The following is a 17,889-nucleotide window of genomic DNA, read 5'->3' as shown; positions in this document are numbered from 1 at the left end:
TCGAGCATGACACGAGCCTCAGCCAATCGTTCGCCGTCATGATATCTCTCCGCATGCTGACCCTCGATGCCTCCTCTCCCCCCTGGCAAAGTTTATCCTTTTATGCAGTCCACAGGTGAAGCCCAAGTGCAGATTTTTTTCCTTTCTCCTTCTGTAATCATCCCATGTCTCAACCCAAGTGAAAAATCTGCACTTGCAACCACCTTAGCGGTGAGGCTTCTTTGCATAGACGCCATGCCCCCCTTGCCTTGGGGCAGCATCACATCCACCCTTTGCGATGCTTAAATATCGATTTCCCCCTTGTTTTCGTGACAAATGCTTATTCCTTCCAGGCTGATGGGCTTGCTTGGCTTAAATGCAAACATGAAGCCGACGTACCTCGTAGTCTGTGTGTGATTTTCTTTTTTGGGTGCTGTTATAGAATGCGGACGGCTTGACGATTTTCGCACTAGACCATCAAGCAAAGAAATACACATGGCGAGCACAGAAATAAAGTTGGTAACCAATCCCTCTCACGATGATCATAGCCCCCAAACTATAAAGCCTCCCCTATGGCCTGCGAGATCCACTTCCAACGTCAAAACTCACTTGTTGTTCATCGTGGTCGCGAATCAAGAACCTTCCGATACTTGAGCCCGTTGGTTGACCTAGTAGACGCGGTACAGCCCGTGACGACGGTCTCCCGTTGGGAAAAGAGACTGTCGAGATGGCTGGCACTTCATGTCCTCTCTCTAGTCATTGCACAAAGTTAAGTAGCCTATTGTCATTAGATGTCGCAATCTTCAGTCTCTATGTGAAAACGCCTGTGTAACACCTAATGCTCCAACAGCTAAAGGGGGCTATATTTACACTAAAAGAGGACCAAGTGGTGCTTCTTTGAACAATGCATTTCTCATTACTTGAAACTCGAATTTACATGTCGTCGTGATTATGTACAATGAGCTGCTACTCCTTCTCCTTCTCCAGAAACCCAATTATTTGGTGGCTCTGGCAGCAGCAATACCGCGAATGGCGTTGGTGGCCACCTCTTTGTTCCAGGTGAAAGAAATGCTGTCGTGGTTGGCCGTGGCCTTGGCCCATTTGTAGAAAACGGGCGTCTTGGATTCAACGAGAGAGTTCCAGTTCGCAGGGAACTTGAACTCGGGGATGGCAAGATCAAAAAGCATTGAGAGGAAGGGGCCGGTCAAAACCTGGTGATATGTCAGTAAAGGTTTCATGCATGTCACGTTTCCAAACAGTCCTGAAAACTAACCTCGACCAAGGTGAGCTTGTCGGAGCCGCCAAAAAAGGGCTTGGCAGAAGCCAGCTGGGGCTCCAGCGTAGTCGCGATCTTGTCCAGGACCTCATCAGCCCTCTCGCTCGTCATCTCAATACCGGCAAAGATGGTGCCCATGACGGGCTTCTGCGCCAGCTCCAGGAACTGGTTGACAAAGGCGTCATACTGCGCGCGCTGGGCCTCGGCGCCCTCCTCGCCTGGGATCTTGACCAGGTGGGAGGGCTCGCGGTCAGCAAAGAAGCGGGTAATCACGTCGCTCTCGCTAACAACCTTGTCGTCGTAGACCAGAGTAGGGACCTGGCCCTTAGGGTTGATCTTGAGGTACCAGTCGGGCCGGGGCTTGCTCAGGTCGATGGTCACTTCCTCGACTTCAGTGCCCAGTTCGTTGAGGGCAGCGTGCACACGGCGGCACCTATACGGCCAGGCGTTAGTGGTGGCTTCTCGGGTCCATGGACCATCGTAGGCCCGGATGAGAGGTCGAGCTGGTAGCCACTTACCAGGGGCAGCCACGGTTGGTGTAGAGCGTGAACTTGGGGCTAGAGGCCATTGTGGGTAAGTCGAGTGTGTAAAGAGGCGAGTGTAGTGTGGTGTGAAGAATGAGTGAGACATGAGGAAATGTTTTGTCTGTGACGACGCCTGCCGTCCGCTCTTTTTATATCCCAGCGGCCATCATGCACCAAGCTCTATTCTGATTAGTTGGCTGGTACAAGTTGATTCGTACATGATGAAACCCCTCTCGACATCGCGACTCCGCCATATTATCAAACATCCGCCCTATCATTTGCAATTATCCTTGGTAATCGAGCCGAGCTACCAGCTGCCTAAGCTCCCCACATTTACTAAGCACGGTTCACCTACCCGCGCGCGGAAACAAACTGCTGACTGGCGGAGGGAGTGAACCTCAAGTCACTGGCATCTAGCTAGTTGAGGCGTGCTGGGTATGTACATGTGTACATACATACAGTTCTGTTGACTTTGCCAGGGGACCCGAGAGTGGCTATTCACGCACCTGTTTTGGGCCGACGGTGCTGCGGTGTTTTAGGCAGGCCATCTCAGTCATAATTAACGATGCGCAGCGGTGCCGAGAGCCCCGTAGCCGTGGTAGCTACAAAGCACGGGGAGGAGATAGCAATTCACCACATCCCTCCCTGCGGCTTGTCGGAATTACTCGACTTGATTTGACTCTATTTTACGTGACTAAGCAACATGAAAAGCATTACACGGCCCGTATCAGAATTACTAATGGCCGCTTTTACTTCATGATTGATTGATTGATTCTTTATTTACCTGTCTACTCGCGAGGTATTCTCGGCATACGACAGGGGACTACAAGTAGTACCAGAAATTACATACAGAAACAGAAACCAAAATCCAAACCATGCATACAGAAACCCCCCGCACAATGTGTAATGACTAAAGTGTGTCCACCCGCCCAGCCCAGAGGCTGTACTTTGCTTGTGTGGCCCCAAACCTGGCCTAAGTCCTGGCCTCGCCGCTGATGCAGGCAAAACATAAAAACAAATACAAAGGAAACAACAAAGGGAAGTACAAATAAAGAGAGAAACAAGTAGGAAAAAGGAGGTGATGGCAGCGTAAACGCGCTAAAGGGGAGACCGCGAGGGTACGCCGTCTCCAGGTGGCAAAGGAAGAGTAAGAGGGCCACGTCTTGCACCTGCGTGTCCGGCCTCATGTGGCGGTGGGCCAGCAGGGCCGGAGGCTTTGGCTGCTTTGGCGGCCAGCCAGCAGGCTCCGCGCTTGGTACCGATCAACTTCTGAAAGAAGTTGCTGGACACCCGCTGTGGGTTGTGGTGGCAAACCCAGATGTGCTCCGGGCTCGTGTCGGCCCCGCAGAGGAGACAGGAGAGCACGGCGTCCTCGTGCTCGAAACGGCGGTGATAGGCCGCAAAGTCGCCGTGTCCTGACAAAGCTGTCAGCACCGCGCGGGCGAGGTTACGATCGGTCTCGTCCAGGAGACTTGTCCAAGCCTTCTTCGGGGCCTGCACCGGGCGGCGCAGATGAGGTCTGGTGTTGCGACCCTCTGCCTCCCACCAGGCGCGAAATGCGGTAGTGACCCGGGCGCGGAATTCACTGCGTGCCCAGGAGAGTGACATGTCTGTCCTTATGGTGATTATGTCTGCGCCCCACCTGGCTTGTCTGTCGGCGAGCTCGTTGCCCACGACATCGGAGTGGCCTGGAACCCAGATCGCTTCCACCTCAATGGCTCCATCTGGCCACGGTCTTGGCCGCGGATGGTTGGCGTCGGGACGTAACCAGTCCGCGCAAATTGTTTGGGCTCTCCGAAGGTGTTCCCCGGAGGTTCCGGGCTTGACGTCCCGGGACGTGAGTCTACTCACCGCTGCCATGTTGTCTGAACAGATCCAGACTTTGCGGCACCGCGGTTTGTCCCGCAGGTCGACGGCGGTTATGGCCTCGGCAATGGCCAGCACTTCGGCGTCGTGCACCTCGGCGCGGAAAGGGACCGGGCGGTTTCCCGAGAGCAGGACCTGTCACCCCTGGATAATTACCCAGCCGGCGCCAACCCTGTTGGGACTCAGCTTCGAGCCGTCTGTGTATAGCCACAGGTCTGAGGGGGGGAGGAGCTGGCCAGAGCGAGGTGTGCTGCAGCGGCAGCCTCTTTGTCACCCCGGATGATGAAAGTCTTTATTTACCTGTCTACTCGCGAGGGATTCTCGACATACGACAGCTTGTCACCCCGGATCGGGGCCCGGGTCGAAGGTAGCTTGCCCTTGGCCACGGTCTTGGCTGCGGATCGCTTTTAGTTGATTTGATTTGATTGTCTTTATTTTACCTGTCTACTCGCGAGGTATTCTCGACATACGACAGGGGACTAAAACTAGTACCAAGAAATACATACAGAAGCTAAAGAACCAAAAACCCAGAATCATGCATACAGAAAATCCCCACAGCACGAAGTATAATGACGGAGGGTCCCCCGACCGCCCAGCGCAATGGCTGTCCTTCGCTTGTAAGGCCCCAAACAAGACCCCAAGCCTCGGCCTTTACCCTGTAGAAGACCAAACCCAAAAGAAAGATAGAACATGACAAAAGAAAAGTAACAAAGGAAAGACAAGAAGTAGAGAGAGAAAGGGAGAACGAGCAAACAGACGAGAGTGGCAGCGCGCGCGCTAAGCCGAGAGGCCCGGGGGAGCCCCCGCACTGGGAGGTGGAGGGGCGGGCGGTGGTAGGCTCGACGGGGAGCGAGCGGGAGGGTCGGCGGCCTGTGGGTGCACCTCAGTCCTCGCACGGCGGTGGGCGAGCAGCACAGTGGGTGCTTTAGCTGCCTTGGCGGCCAGCCAGGTGGCCCCGCGCTTGGTGCCTATCAACTTCTGGAAGAAGCTGCGGGACACCCGCTGTGGGTTCCGGGGGCAGACCCAAACATGTTCTGGGGCGGTCTCCGATCCGCAAAGGGGGCAGGAGAGCACGGCGTCCACATGTTCGAAGCGGCGATGGTAGGCCGCAAAGTCGCCATGGCCGGACAGAGCAGTCAGCACTGCGCAGGCGAGCTTGCGATCTGTCTCGTCAAGGAGACTTGACCAAGCCTTCTTGGGGGGTTCAACTGGGCGGTGCAGATGGGGTCTGATGGCGCGTCCCTCCTCTGCCCACCAGGCGCGGAAAGCAGAGTCGAGACGGGAGCGGAAATAGTGGCGGGCCCAGGAGAGCGACATGCCGTCCAGCCAGATGTTTGTCCTGGCCCCTAGCTTTGCTTGCTCATCTGCAAGCTCATTGCCCGCGATGTCGGAGTGGCCCAAGACCCAAATAGCCTCTACCTCGGGTGGGCCGTCGGGCCAGGGCCTTGGTCGTGGCCGCTCTGGGTGCGGTCTGATCCAGCTTGCGCAGATCATCTGGGCGCGCCTCAGATACTGCTCGGAGGTGCCCGGCTTGGCGTAGCGAGACGTGAGCCGGTTCACTGCGGCGAGATTGTCGGAGCAGATCCAGACCTTGCGGCACTGTGGCTTCTCCCATGAGTCGACCTCTGCCAGGGCCTTGGCGATGGCCAGCACCTCGGCGTCATGGACTTCGGCGCGGAACGGGGCAGGGCAGTTGCCCGTGGACAGGGTCCTGCCGTCCTGAATGACCACCCAGCCGGCGCCGACCTTGTCATCCCTCAGCTTGGATCCATCCGTATAGATCCAGAGATCTGAGGGGTCCGAGGAGCGGACTAGTAGCTGGTGGGCCGCGGCTGCGGCCTCCTTGTCGCCTTGCAGCGGGGGGCGGGTTGTCGGGAGCACTCCCTTGCACCCAGCAGGGAGGCTCGTGGCGATCCTGTGCGGGAGTAGCCTCTTGAGCGTACCCAGCTTGCCACCATCGGTGTCTCCGAACCCTAAGGGGTGGTTTGCCGGGGCTAGAGATGCCCTGATGCCGGCCGAGGCCAGGAGGTGGTCGAGGACGCAGCTCATGGGGGGGAACCCCGATGCCAGGTTGAAGATCGCACATGGCGTCGTGCAATATAAGGGCAGCGCTGCACGTAGTCCCCTCCTGACCGTGCGGTCCAGGATGTGGGCAGCCCCGAGAAGGCCCCGGGAAGGCTTGGTTGGCGAGGGGCCAGGGCGCCACCACGTGGCCGCCGCGTATGTCAGTTTCGTGACCACGCAGGCGCGGACGGCCGTGAGAGCCCCCCTAATCGGCGCGCCCTTCCAACAACCGGACAAGATCTGGATGCCTCGGATCACGGGCGCCGTCCTCTGGGCTACGTCGCGGATGTGCGGCAGGAACGACAGGTTGCGGGACCACAACACGCCCAGCCAGCGCAGAGTCCCGCGGGGGTCCACCGGTTGGAGTGTGGAGCCGTCCGGGAGACGCGCGCTCGGGTTTAGGCCGTGGCGCTTGCGCGTCACGTGCAGGAGGTCAGACTTGGCGAGGTCCAGCGCCATGCCGTTCTCTGTGCACCAACTGTTCACCAGTTCCAACGAGCGAGAAAGGGCGGTGCAATTCTCCTCCAAGGACAAGCTAGAGTGGACCAAGCAGCCATCGTCGGCGTATCCGCGGAGAGAGCTGGGGAGATTCATCCTGAACAGCGGAGCCATATACAGCATGAACAGGATGGGGGATATGGGCGAGCCCTGGGGCAGGCTGCCGCCTGTAGGCTGGAGAGGGTCGGCCACGCCGTCGAGAGATAGCGACGCCGTGCGCCCGGACAAGAAGGATGCCACCCAGCGGCAAGTCTCGGCGGGACAACCAAGCTCCACCAATCTCTTCACCATCCGGTTGGGCTGAACCGCATCGAACGCCCCCTTTATGTCAAAGGTGAGCACTGAGGATTCTGACTTGCCGTCGGCGTAGAACTCTAGAGAGTGTGCCAGACGCAGGCACATGTCTTCCGCGCTGCGTCCGGGGACCGCGCCAGCGTAGTTCTCCCCGATGTGACCAGCTTCCAGCGCCCAGTGAGAGAGCCGGCGGGCGATGATCCTCTCTAGGCACTTGGCCAGAGTCGGGAGGAGGGAGATCAGTCGGTAGGCCCGCGGCGAAGAACGGTCCTTCTTATTCGGTTTGGCGAGGGCGATCACCTTGGCTTCTTTGAAAGAGGCGGCGTGGTGGCCCCAGGAAAGGCTCGCGTTGAACAGATGCATGATCTGCCTCTGTAAAACAGGCCACGCGAGTTTCAAGACGTTGTTGGTCAGGCCGTCTGGGCCCGGTGCGGTGTTGCGCGGGCTTCGGAGCGCAGCCTCCAACTCCCCGTTGGTGATGCGGGTCCGTCTTTGCTCATCCAGAGCGATGTGTGGCGGGTCGACGTCGCCTGGGCGGTCGGAAGGCATGTGCACCCTGCGAAGGAGGGCGATCTTCTCCGTGGTGTCCTGCACTGTGGCTTCCGCGCCATCGGACGGGGCCAGGGCAGGGGAGTGCCGGTTCGGCGCTTTCGTCCTCCATTTGACCATCCGGAAGATGTCTCGGGACCGCGCGACGTTGGCGAGGAGGTCGTCGTAGAAGGCCCGGGCTGCACTCCTGAGAGCAGACCTCAGGCGTTTTTTGGCTTCGCGGCGGACGGCCCTAGCCTCCTGTTCCTCCGTGGGCGAGCCGGCGTGCTTCACGCGGGCCCGAGCTGCCCTCTGGTCGGCGCTGGCTTCCCGACATTCGTCGTTCCACCAGGGAAAGCTTTTGGCTTTTCCTTCGGACCTTGGGGTCGAGGCAATCAGCGCGTCCAGAATGACGTTTTGCAGGAGTCGCGCAAACTCGTCTATGTGCCTGTCCTGTGGGACTTGGCTTCCTGCCCTGCGGTAATCCGCGACAAGGGAGTCTAGGCGGGTCGCGCCGGCCTTGCACGCGGTATCGAACCTCTCCTTGTCTAGCTTGTCCATAAGGAACCTGCCGGGTGGAGCCGGGGCCGGCGCGTGGCCGTGCAGAGGAAGGGTCACCAGGAGCGGGAAATGGTCGCTGCCGCAGGTGAGTTCCTCTCGGAGGTCGACGCTCGCGCCCGTGACAAAAAGTGCCGAAGACAGCAATGCGAGGTCGATGACGCTTCCGGACTCGTGGGTTTGCTCACCCTCCGCGTTGCCAAGGAGGAGGGCTCGCTCTTCCATCCAGGCTAGCAGAAGCTCTGCGTCGTTGTCGTCGGTGTCGCTCCGGGGGTCCCAGGCGCTGTGGTGGAGGTTGAAGTCGCCCACTACCACCGACCGCGGCCCTGGCTGCATGCTGGTCAGGAGACGTAGCGCCTCCCCTGTCCTAGCCGAACCTGTCCCGGCATTGTAAAGGTTTACGATGCTGAATGTGCGCCCCCCGATTAGGACCTCCACAATGATGACATCCTGGTGTTCCTCTCTCATGTAGGCCTTTTGGAAGCGAAGCCCGTGTCTTTTTGTCGAAATGTATGTGGCTACTCGGGGTTTCGAGCGCCAGTTACCCTCCGGGACTATTACCTGATAGGAGGGGTGCCTAGGGAACGTTCTGTTCCCCGGGTCTGCGCTTGACGGGGCCTCTTGGAGGCAGACCACATCCACCTGGTCTTCATGCGCCTTATGTAGCAACGACTGTGCACAGGTCCAGGACCTTTGCACATTCGCAGAAATCATTTGCAATACTGTGTCGTTAGGGTGTCCTAACATTTACAGAAGTTCCTCGTCATTGTCGTCTACCTGCATTGAATCCCGTGTTTCAGGGGACTCGCTGGAGGTGGGCAGGGGGTAGGGTTGCAGCTGGGCGGCCTGTGATGGGGCGGTCGGTGGCTGGCTGGGCGCCGAGGAGGCAGGGGAGGGGGAAGCCTGGGAGCTTGAAGGGCTCTTCGTCTGTGACGACGGCCGGGCCGGGGGGGCCGAGGTGACGGCCGTGGAAGGCGCCTGGGAGGGCACTGGGGACGGGGCCTTGTCTCCCTGGGCGGCGGCTGCCGGGGTAGACGACTGCGTCTCGGTATCGGCCGGGCATTTGCGGTCAAAGTGGCGGACCCGGCAGCGTGTGCAGAACGGGAAGCGCTCCAGGGTGTTGTCTGCGGAGACCATGTGCAGCTCTCCAAGTGTCGCTACGCGGCGGGGAACCGCGGACGGGGACACAAGGCCTTCGTGGAAGGCGATGTGGGCGCGGAAGGTGGGCACGCCCGCCTTGCCAACGTACTTCGACAGCGTGGCGCTGGCGGAGACGACTCCAAAGGCCTGTTCGATATCCTGACGGACATCGTCTAGGGTGACCCGGTGGAGCATCACGGCGCCAGGGGTCTTGGGGTCCTCGACCGTGATCGAGGTTGGCAGTCCGTGTACGATGTACTTGGACCAAGCGTCCCTCTTGTGGACCTTCTCCGCAGTCAGGTTGGCGCGGATGCGCTCAGCGTGGCTGAGGAATTTGCCGACGTCACGGACGGCTGTCAGGGCAAAGCCGGATCGCTTTTACTTCAAACTCGACAACAAAATTAATCGTGATAGTCGATTAACCTAAAAAAAAAAAAAAGAAAAAAAAAAAACAGCACCAACTAACTCGACAAAAAAGTACAAGTCATCACTTCGTCTTGATCGTGGCAGGGATCGAACCTGCGATCCTTTGCGTGTAAAGCAAATGCCTTAACCACTGGGCCACACGACCGTTTTGGAACACTGTGTGAATGAGGCTCCCAAAACGGCCTTATTTTGTTCAAATTGAAAAAAAAAGATGGGAAAAAGGAAAAATAAATGCCTGACTCCTCCTTGGGAGGGGTCCACATCCCAGGATACAAACGGGGCCATTCGGGGATCGAACCCGAGACCTGACACATTCACGGTGTTCCGCGGTGGACTGTAAAGCCCGAAGCATCAATCATACCACTAGACCAATGGCCCGTTCCTTGTTGAAAGAGGGTACTGTATTTTGCTCTATAAGGTGCTCAACTTCCCGGGCAATTTGTTTTACAGAGATGATAGTACTAACTACTGAATCAACCTCTTCAGTTTCTTTTGAGCTGAGAAACTACAGTCACCTGTAAGTGAACGTTGAATGTTGCCAAAATAGATCAGTGTTGGATGGAAGCCCACAGCCACAGGAGCTTGTAACTTGTCGGTTCATACTTCCTGAGCAAGTCACCACCTCCTCTGTCAAGTACACGCATACAAACTCTAGATGTCGTAAACCAGCTTGCGGTCTCCCATGGTGCTCCAGAACTCCTCAACCAACTCCTTCTGACCACATGGCGCACCGCGCACACACAGATACTTTCTGCTCTCAACCGCCGGCTCCCAGTCTCCCGGGTTTCCACTGACCATTCTGCCGCCGGCCTCCGCCAAGATGCACCAAGCCGCACACACATCCCAAGCCCAGCATCCACCCTCCCAATAAATGTCCAACTGGCCGGCAGCCACAGCGCAGATGTTGAGTGCTGCGGAGCCCAGTGCGCGCGTCGAATGGACCATGTGGCCGCCTTCCTCCTTAGACGCCGTCAGCTTACGGAAGACGTCGACCTTGAGCGCAAAGTTGTCGCCGGAGCGGTCCGAGCCAATCTCGAAGCCGACGAGCGCCGAGTCGAGCTTGTGTAGGTCGGGCGGGCTGCCGGATAGGGGGAGGCTGCGCTTTGGCCCGCCGGCACGGACCAGATAGGAGCCCTGGCCCTTGACTCCAGCAAAGAGCAGGTCCTGGAATGGGTTGTAAACGACGCCAACCACGGGAGTTCGCTCGACGGCAAGACCCAGTGAGATGCAGGCGTTGGGAAAGCCGTGCACAAAGTTTGTCGTGCCGTCAATGGGGTCAACAACAAACGTAGGCTCGGGACCAAGGGTCATGCCAGGCTTGTAGGTCTCCTCGCCCATGAAAGACACATGGGGGAACTTTTCAGAAAGGGTGGCAGAGACCATGGCCTCAACAGCCTTGTCACACTCAGTCACGATGTCAGCGGCTGAGTCGCAAAGCAGATGATGAGTTTGTCAGCTACGATCCCGATCAGAGGTGAGCACGATGATGAAGCCCGCTTCGACCTACAGTTGAGCTTGGTGTCCTTGTCAAGATCCTGTGGGTTGGCTGAGATGATCATCTCGCCAGCCTTGCGGGCCAAGGTGACTAAAAAGTCATGAATTTCCTGCAGGTTAAGGTCTGACATGGCTTGAAGTTGCAGCTCGGTGTTGTTTCCTTTTGGTGAAATCGGTCAAGCTGGGCGGGGGGACGGGGGGGGGGGGGTGAAGCAAAAAGGGGAATTCGGAGAGCTGCCGAGATGGCGGGGTAGAAACAGGGCTACGGATTTATGTATTTTGTACATTGAGATCGAGCTACGTCTACTTGTGCAACCATGTATAAATGTCTAGGCATGTACATTTGTGCGTATTAGCGGGGTGGCTGTTCGCCACTGCTACCGAGCAACCGGGTACAAATGCTGATAGAGCCAGGTTCCTAGGTATAATAGCTATACGTACCAGGGCCTATCGCCAGTCATGAAACACACACGGAGCAACGGGAAATCAAAGGTGGCCGAGATGAAGATCATTGGTATTCATAAATGACAAAAGCAGCGCAGAATAAAAAGACACCATAATACACCACGCAGAAGACACAATGGGACATAACCGTGTACCTAAATCAAATCCGGCCCCCATGCGCACCAATATAGCGCAGAGGCCAACGCGTAAAAAAACAGGCGTGCACAAGATGCAGCAAATCAAACAAAGATACAGATAGTTCGCCAGTTTTGAAAGCACAGAGCTCAAAGAGCATGTTGCAACATTGGAGGGAGCTCAACAGGCAAGCTATCCATCCTAGAGCCCTGGAGCGAGGCTTGGCCTCGCCCTCATACTTCCTCGCGGAAGATGGAGCGCCGTTCTGGACTTGAGTTGGTCGGGCGTGGCGTATGCGACTGTGCCGGCGTGTGATGGTCCTGCGGGGCCTGGCCGTAGGGGCCCAAGCTGTGTGTTGACATGTTGCTGGGCTGGGCATCGTCGCCAAAGGGGTTCGATCGCGAATGCTCGGCGCTTGGCCCGCGGCTGCGCGACCGGCCGCGGGGCTCGTCGGCATCGGGGTCGAGCGTGGCCCGTGTGGCGGCGGGGGTGGACGACGTGTTCATGTTGTAGCTGGTGCTCTGCACCTGGTAATGGGTGTTTTGCTGGAAGCGGCCATCTTCAAGCTCGGCTTCGTAGCCGTAGGCGTCGGCGTGTGCGTCCCAGGCCTCGTCGTCGTGACGCGCACCCTCGTAGGCGCCGACGGCCGATCGCTTGTTGCGGTTTCTGAAGGCGCTGATGCGCTGCTTGACCCATCCGGCGGGGCCGTGGCTGTCGGGCGAGTATGGGTCGAGACTCGACGACTGGAACGGGTTGTATGACGATAGCGATGGAGGGGGCAGCTAGTGAAAGGCGCATGGCTTTAGCATGTTGGAAACGAAAAGAAAAAAAGGCAAAGCACTCGGCAACTTACTCCCAGTTTGCGCGCTCGGATCTGCGTGTATCCAACCCATCCAATTGCCGCCGCGCTGGCGAGGATAAGCATGGCTATAAAGAAGCCGCCCACTGTTGAGACCATGGTGGATGGTTGATCTGGCCGGCTGTGGCGAGAGGTTAGGGTAGACAGTGAGGAGGTAGTAGCAGCGAAAACAAGACGGGTCGAGTCAGCGCTGGCGAACTGGTAGAATATCGCAGGTGTAGCAGGTGGTCGGGATAATGGGGAAGAAAAAGAAGGGCGTAGCAAAATCAAAGCCAAAGGATGGCGAAAGGATGATGTCGTAGGAACCAGCGAATTGGGTGGAAATGACTAAGTGGGCGTATGTCTGATTGTAGGCACATAGAAGCCCGCTCACTCACGCAGGCGGGCAGTTAGTTAGTAGCTAGCTAATCGCTGGGCAAAAGGCGAGAGAGCTCTAGAGTCCAATGTGCCACCGTCAGCCCGTTGGTTGTTTATGCTGGCCAGATCGGTTGGTTGCAGTTGGTTGGTTGGGTTTTGGCTGCGGATTTTCTCTGGCGTTGTGTTTCTGGGGTCTCTCCTTGTCAGGTTGAAATTGGAAGGGTTTCTTTAAATGGAATGGCAAATACGACAGAAGCAAAACGAACAATCTGGCTTCTTTCTTTGCTGATAGCAATAGTGATGGCACCAGCACTTCAAAAAAAGAAAAACAGAAAGATCTCGTCGTAATACGAACAGCATTGGAATGGAAGAGACAGCGGGAATTTCAGAAATAGTCTTCGTATTTCAATGCAGGCAGCCATGTGCTGAGGGGCAACGAGGAGTTCTGCATAACCCTAACTATGTATGTGGTGCCTTCACATGACAACCCCAACCCTGGATTGAAGCCAATCCATCAAAGAAAACACGCAGGTTTTGAACAAGAGAAAAACACCTGACTCGGTCTGCATTATTATGACTAAATAAATATATATCAACGATCCAAGCACAGCGCACCGCTGCCGCCATACCCCATTCAAACAAAACACTTGTTCCAGTTGCCGCCGTTGCGCGCAAACTCCATGCTGGCAACCCACTTGCTTAGCTTGCACCGGCCCAGCGCATCGGCGTCACATCCGACCAGCGGAATTACTCGATCGTTGAGAATTATGCGTACCAGCTCCTCGGCCGGATCCTCGCCATCTCCCTCACACTGCATCTTTTCTACGTACAGGCGTGCGGCAAAGGGAACGACCCAGCTGGCCGAGAAGCCGCCCGTCTCGGTGGGCGCGACGCGCTTGTCAGTCGGCAGCTTCATGTAGCCATCAAAGAGGCGAAGGGCTGTAAAGATTGCCGCCATGTCATTGTCGTGGCTAAAGTCGGCGTACAGCGTGAGGTTGAGAGGAAAAGTCTCGGGCGACGAGTCCAGCGTCTGGTTGACCGAGGTGTGGTCCTTGACTGGCTGACCAGTCAGGCGAGCAATGAGCTCGTTGACCCAGCCAACACCAGCAGTCGCCGCCATTCCGTTTCCTTCTCCGAAACCGTAAAACTTGTTGAGGGTCTGGTAATAGTCGTAGCTCAGCCACTCACCAACGGTAAACAAATTGCAAAACTTTGAAATAGTGGCATTGATCGAAGCAACCGTATGGTACGGGCACAGATCCATCATCTGGATAGCTTCTTCATTTTTCAGATTGGCACCAGGAAGATTGGCGTTAAGACGCGCGGTAACAGGGCCAATAAAAGTAGCAAGGAACTCGGCCTGGGCCTTTGCACTAATTTCTGAGTATGGGCCGCTCTTAAAGGCCGTGCAGAGATTGTTATTCAGCGTGTTGTTGCTGGTATCGCTTTCCTCGACAATAATCATCTTGCCACGGAGCTTCTCGGGGCTTTTAATGCCGGCTTTGATACGGGCATCGTAGAAGCCCTGCGTCCAGTTCACTCCCGACATGACGACGCGTTCTTGGCCAGATGCGCGAATGAATGGGACAGAATTCTCAGCCAGAGAGCGATAGCGCTCAAAGAAGTGTTCGCCAGACACAAACAGCTCATGTTGACCAAAGCCAGTAAGTTGGTCGGCACCGAGCGAGTAGGTGTAGTTTTGAATGAACTCATAGCCGGGGCCATATGAGGTGACGCTGGACTGGATACGGTGGATAGTGGCGTTGTAGGCTGTTGTTCTGGACAGCGTAGGGTCACGAGCGCCGTGCCGGGAAAGCACATGGCCAAAAGTGAGCTTGCATTGTGCCGGGACCGCCGCATTAATGTCCGAAGGGACCGAGAACATGGGAGAGTACTGGCCCCATAGAGACGGGTTGACGATAAATAAGCACTCAAAGCAGGCGGAATAGCTAGAAACAAGGTTAACAAAACTGCTGGGTGAGATTATGCTGACTGACATGCCCAATGCCTTGATCAGTCACCAACTACCGGCTTACCTGAGGCCAATAACGACTGCGCCGGCCAACAGGGCGGCCGCAGCAGCAAGCGAAAACTGTACCTTGCGGCGGTTTCGCGGGGCCAGCAATACTTCAAGGGGCCCGTGGCGCCGGGTGCCCCCAACTGGCTGGTACTGAAACCGGTGCGGATTCAATACAGACTGGGCCGCGTCGTAAGCGCTGGCAATGAAGCCCATGTTGAGCAGTCCTGGATCTTGCTTGTTAGAGCTACTCAGATAAAGGGGGGAAAAGCAGAGGCCGGCATATGAGCATCTGTAGCAAAATCATGCAAATGTGGGCGTGCAGAAACCAGAGCAAGACGGCTGGCTGGTGATACAAAAACAAAAAGGTCGCACATAGGATTCACAATTAGGGGGACTTCGCACCTGTGAGATTCGGGGCCTAGCGCCTGGAGCAGCGAGCAGTGGGGTTTGGGGCGAGTTTTACTGAGTGCGCTTGGAGGATGAAACAACCTGAGAGAATTAGTTGGACGAGTAGCCAAACTATCGATTGGAACATCAAATTGCATGGCTTGGCTTGGTTCTACGATAAACAACCATGGCCTCCGGATGTAACAAACGGGGTTATGCGATTAGCGCGCTCTAGACCGTACTATGTGGGGACACGTGACACAGAATCATGTCCAAGTAGTTAACATCCCAAATTTTTGATGTGGCAGTTGCACTTTTGCGTTTCGGCGAAATAGAGACAAGCTGATGCTTTATTCTTGAATTATGTAACTAAATGATATTTTTCGTGCTGTTGTGTTGCACGCAACACGATTAGCGACAAAAGAATCTGTTCACTATCTAACTGAAGAGTACCCGCTAACCCTAGCGCGTGAAGGAGATAACCCGCCGCCGTCGACGGCCGCTCAAAACGCAGCGCCAACACTTGGGAGAGTCTTGACCTTGGAAAGGGGCGACAGGCTGCTCGAATCAATGGAAGCAACACCGCGGGTCGTGTGCCGGCTCATTGGCGGAGTAAAAGCAGTCCACGTCTGTGTGCTTTTCAAGCTGTGTACGTCATTCTCGCTATCCCAGTCAGGGACCGACATCTCGTCGAAGCTTCTGTCTCCTGTCAGCGGAGGTGTGAAGCACTGGTAAAAGCCATCCCTGCCTGTGGTGGGCCGGGGGCTGTTTGTCACACTGTCCAAAGACAGGTCCTTTTGGTAGTCATGGCGTGAGTGTTGGTGTTTTGAGAACCACGACGAAACCCGCGAAAACGGCTGCTTCTTGCGTAGGGGAGGCCTCAACACCAACGGCAAGGGAGGTGTGATGGTTGTGATGATCGGGCTGCTGTCGGAGACTGTTGGAAAAGGCGAGTAGAGTGTAGCGGGGGTTTGAGGAAGGCTGCCACTCATCATAGGAGAGTAGCTAGAGGGCGAAATAGACAACAAGGGGTTTGTATGGTGGACTCGTTGAGAGAAGCAAGTCGCAATAGGAGGCAGGGCGGGAACGGAGGGTGTGCAGTTTTGGATATCTAGAGGCTTGGTTAGCATGTGTATTCAGTCGTTACTAAATGGGCGGGTGAGACTTACCAGTCATGTCGGAGATGGTTGCAACTCGTGATACCGCTGTTGAAGGGCGGCTGTTGAAGTAAATACTTTCACGTTCTATACAGTCTTCGATAGCTCGTTCCAGACATTCCTTTTCAATCAATGCACTGGCGATGCGCTCAACAACATCTTCGGTCTTGATGATAGTGCTTCCAAAGTTGGCACACTGAGGCGAGTCACAAGTATCATTTTCGCTTTCTTGGTTTTCGACAATGGCCTTTTGGTGTTCGCACTGGGGCGTATATATGGCGCGGCGGGGGATGTGAAATGTCATGGCCCGGGAAGGGGGACGCTCGGTCATATCCCAAGTGGCCTTTGAGTGGTGGTCTGACGGGCCAACAGAGGCGGCGGTCTCGGGTAGTCGGAAGTGGGACATGAGAGGAGAAAGCCTGCGAGCAGGCTCATGAATAGTGAGTTCCAGGAGATGGAGCGAAAGGGGCCGTTCGCTGTCGGCACATGTCATTGTCTCGGACATGCGTGTGTATGTGGTAGAGAAAGATTGTGAAGCCACATGCCGAAAGTTGGTTGGGGCTGATATCTGAAGAGACCGGTTTGACGAGGCGGTACCAGACCGCTCACGCTGTTTCTTCTTCCAAGAGTCCAAGACTGAACGCATGCTTGATATGCTGCCGCTTGAGCTCAGAGGTTTGTGTGTGGTGTAAGCCCCGAGCCCAACTTCTCGGACACTGGCGTCCGGGACTGTCGGCAAGACAGGTTTGGGGGTTAGGACGGGCTGCTTTTGTTCAACAAAAGGCTTTGGGTTTGTAGGCGGGTCTATATCACAAGGTTAGCGAGTTGTCACCGGGACAAGGCGAACTTTAGCAGACTGACTTGGCTGGCTGGACTGGCTTTCAAAGCACGGGGCCCAAGACACACAACACCGAGAGAAAAGAGAAAGTAGGGAAGACGACGTCTCAAATACAGACTTTGATAAAGGCTGATCCGGGACGAGCAAGTCGGCAGAAGGAGGGGAATTAATGGGAGTACGCATGATGAAGAGGGTCTTGGTTGTTTATGCAAAGTGCATGCCGGAGTTGCTTTTGTTCTTCCGCCTGCATCAGAACATGCACATTAGGACCACGCCATATAGTAAAGCAAGGGAAGAAAGAAAAAAAGGTCGATACAGGGAGAGACAAGAGAGCAAGAGAAAAACAAATGGAAGAAAAGAAGAGTGCTCCAAAAGAATATATCAAGAAGTGTGTAGAACAGAAATGTGCGCTGGGTATAAGTGGCAAAAGAAAACAGGTCAGAAAGCAAGGCAAGGCGAGAGAGGTGATATGAGCCACAACAGAGTCGCAATAAAAAACAAGAAACGAAAACAGCAGAGCATAGAAGAGGCAAAGAAAAGAAGAGAACAAGAAGTGAGGGGCGTAGGCCACTACATAAACGCGCAGCAAGCAGGCCAACTCCAGAACCTATCGGCTGGTTTAAGCCCAAGACTGAGAGGGCAATGCAATGATGTATAAAGCTATGACTGGCAGGAGGTTCAAGAACAGGAGAACCAGGGCTGTCGGAGAGAGAGCGATCGAGATGAATAAATACCCACGCGGGCGGCCATGGCAGATGGCCATGTGAAGACCCAGACGCCCAGTCGTGGGAGCAGCCGAACTACGCAGTGCACCAAGTAGCACAAGTCAGTGGCCGCGGAGGACCCTGGAAGGCGGCCTGTTATGTAGGAACAAACAAGCACAGGCACATGTAGTATGCAACTATATGTTAGTTATTAGTTAGTTAACTAGTTATGTATGTATGTATGTATGTATGTATGTATGTATGTATGTATGTATGTATGTATGTATGTATGTATGTATGTATGTATGTATGTATGTATGTATGTATGTATGTATGTATGT

At 55.6% G+C, this 17,889-nt stretch overlaps 8 protein-coding genes across 8 annotated transcripts; all 8 read right to left on the bottom strand.

Annotated features, from left to right (window-relative positions):
- Window positions 1–974: 974 nt before the first annotated feature.
- BROUX77_002724 (uncharacterized protein) lies at window positions 975–1,823 on the bottom strand (the record flags this gene model as incomplete). Its single annotated transcript, XM_073747296.1, has 3 exons — window positions 975–1,190; window positions 1,253–1,688; window positions 1,774–1,823. The coding sequence occupies 3 exons, from the start codon at window positions 1,821–1,823 to the stop codon at window positions 975–977; spliced, it is 702 nt and encodes a 233-aa protein (XP_073607806.1).
- A 1,054-nt stretch (window positions 1,824–2,877) lies between these two features.
- BROUX77_002723 (uncharacterized protein) lies at window positions 2,878–3,387 on the bottom strand (the record flags this gene model as incomplete). The annotated part of the gene is made up of 1 exon (XM_073747295.1): window positions 2,878–3,387. One exon carries the CDS (start codon window positions 3,385–3,387, stop codon window positions 2,878–2,880), a length of 510 nt encoding a protein of 169 aa, XP_073607805.1.
- Window positions 3,388–4,422: 1,035 nt separating this feature from the next.
- BROUX77_002722 (uncharacterized protein) lies at window positions 4,423–7,923 on the bottom strand (the record flags this gene model as incomplete). The annotated part of the gene is made up of 1 exon (XM_073747294.1): window positions 4,423–7,923. The coding sequence occupies one exon, from the start codon at window positions 7,921–7,923 to the stop codon at window positions 4,423–4,425; it is 3,501 nt and encodes a 1,166-aa protein (XP_073607804.1).
- Window positions 7,924–8,334: 411 nt separating this feature from the next.
- On the bottom strand, window positions 8,335–9,467 carry BROUX77_002721 (uncharacterized protein; the record flags this gene model as incomplete). Its single annotated transcript, XM_073747293.1, has 2 exons — window positions 8,335–9,080; window positions 9,452–9,467. 2 exons carry the CDS (start codon window positions 9,465–9,467, stop codon window positions 8,335–8,337), a joined length of 762 nt encoding a protein of 253 aa, XP_073607803.1.
- A 337-nt stretch (window positions 9,468–9,804) lies between these two features.
- Window positions 9,805–10,778, bottom strand: BROUX77_002720 (uncharacterized protein; the record flags this gene model as incomplete). Its single annotated transcript, XM_073747292.1, has 2 exons — window positions 9,805–10,577; window positions 10,661–10,778. The coding sequence occupies 2 exons, from the start codon at window positions 10,776–10,778 to the stop codon at window positions 9,805–9,807; spliced, it is 891 nt and encodes a 296-aa protein (XP_073607802.1).
- A 681-nt stretch (window positions 10,779–11,459) lies between these two features.
- BROUX77_002719 (uncharacterized protein) lies at window positions 11,460–12,184 on the bottom strand (the record flags this gene model as incomplete). The annotated part of the gene is made up of 2 exons (XM_073747291.1): window positions 11,460–12,008; window positions 12,080–12,184. 2 exons carry the CDS (start codon window positions 12,182–12,184, stop codon window positions 11,460–11,462), a joined length of 654 nt encoding a protein of 217 aa, XP_073607801.1.
- An 892-nt stretch (window positions 12,185–13,076) lies between these two features.
- On the bottom strand, window positions 13,077–14,675 carry BROUX77_002718 (uncharacterized protein; the record flags this gene model as incomplete). The annotated part of the gene is made up of 2 exons (XM_073747290.1): window positions 13,077–14,391; window positions 14,479–14,675. 2 exons carry the CDS (start codon window positions 14,673–14,675, stop codon window positions 13,077–13,079), a joined length of 1,512 nt encoding a protein of 503 aa, XP_073607800.1.
- Window positions 14,676–15,352: 677 nt separating this feature from the next.
- BROUX77_002717 (uncharacterized protein) lies at window positions 15,353–17,027 on the bottom strand (the record flags this gene model as incomplete). Its single annotated transcript, XM_073747288.1, has 3 exons — window positions 15,353–15,960; window positions 16,019–16,810; window positions 16,868–17,027. 3 exons carry the CDS (start codon window positions 17,025–17,027, stop codon window positions 15,353–15,355), a joined length of 1,560 nt encoding a protein of 519 aa, XP_073607799.1.
- Between the last annotated feature and the right edge of the window lie 862 nt (window positions 17,028–17,889).

The sequence above is a fragment of the Berkeleyomyces rouxiae genome (genome assembly GCF_048999995.1).
Source record: "Berkeleyomyces rouxiae strain 22BRR77 chromosome Unknown BrBRR77_ptg000002l, whole genome shotgun sequence".
Classification (NCBI taxonomy): Eukaryota; Fungi; Ascomycota; class Sordariomycetes; order Microascales; family Ceratocystidaceae; genus Berkeleyomyces; species Berkeleyomyces rouxiae.
Note: the sequence above shows the minus strand (reverse complement) of the source record. Positions and strands in the feature narration are given on the sequence as shown.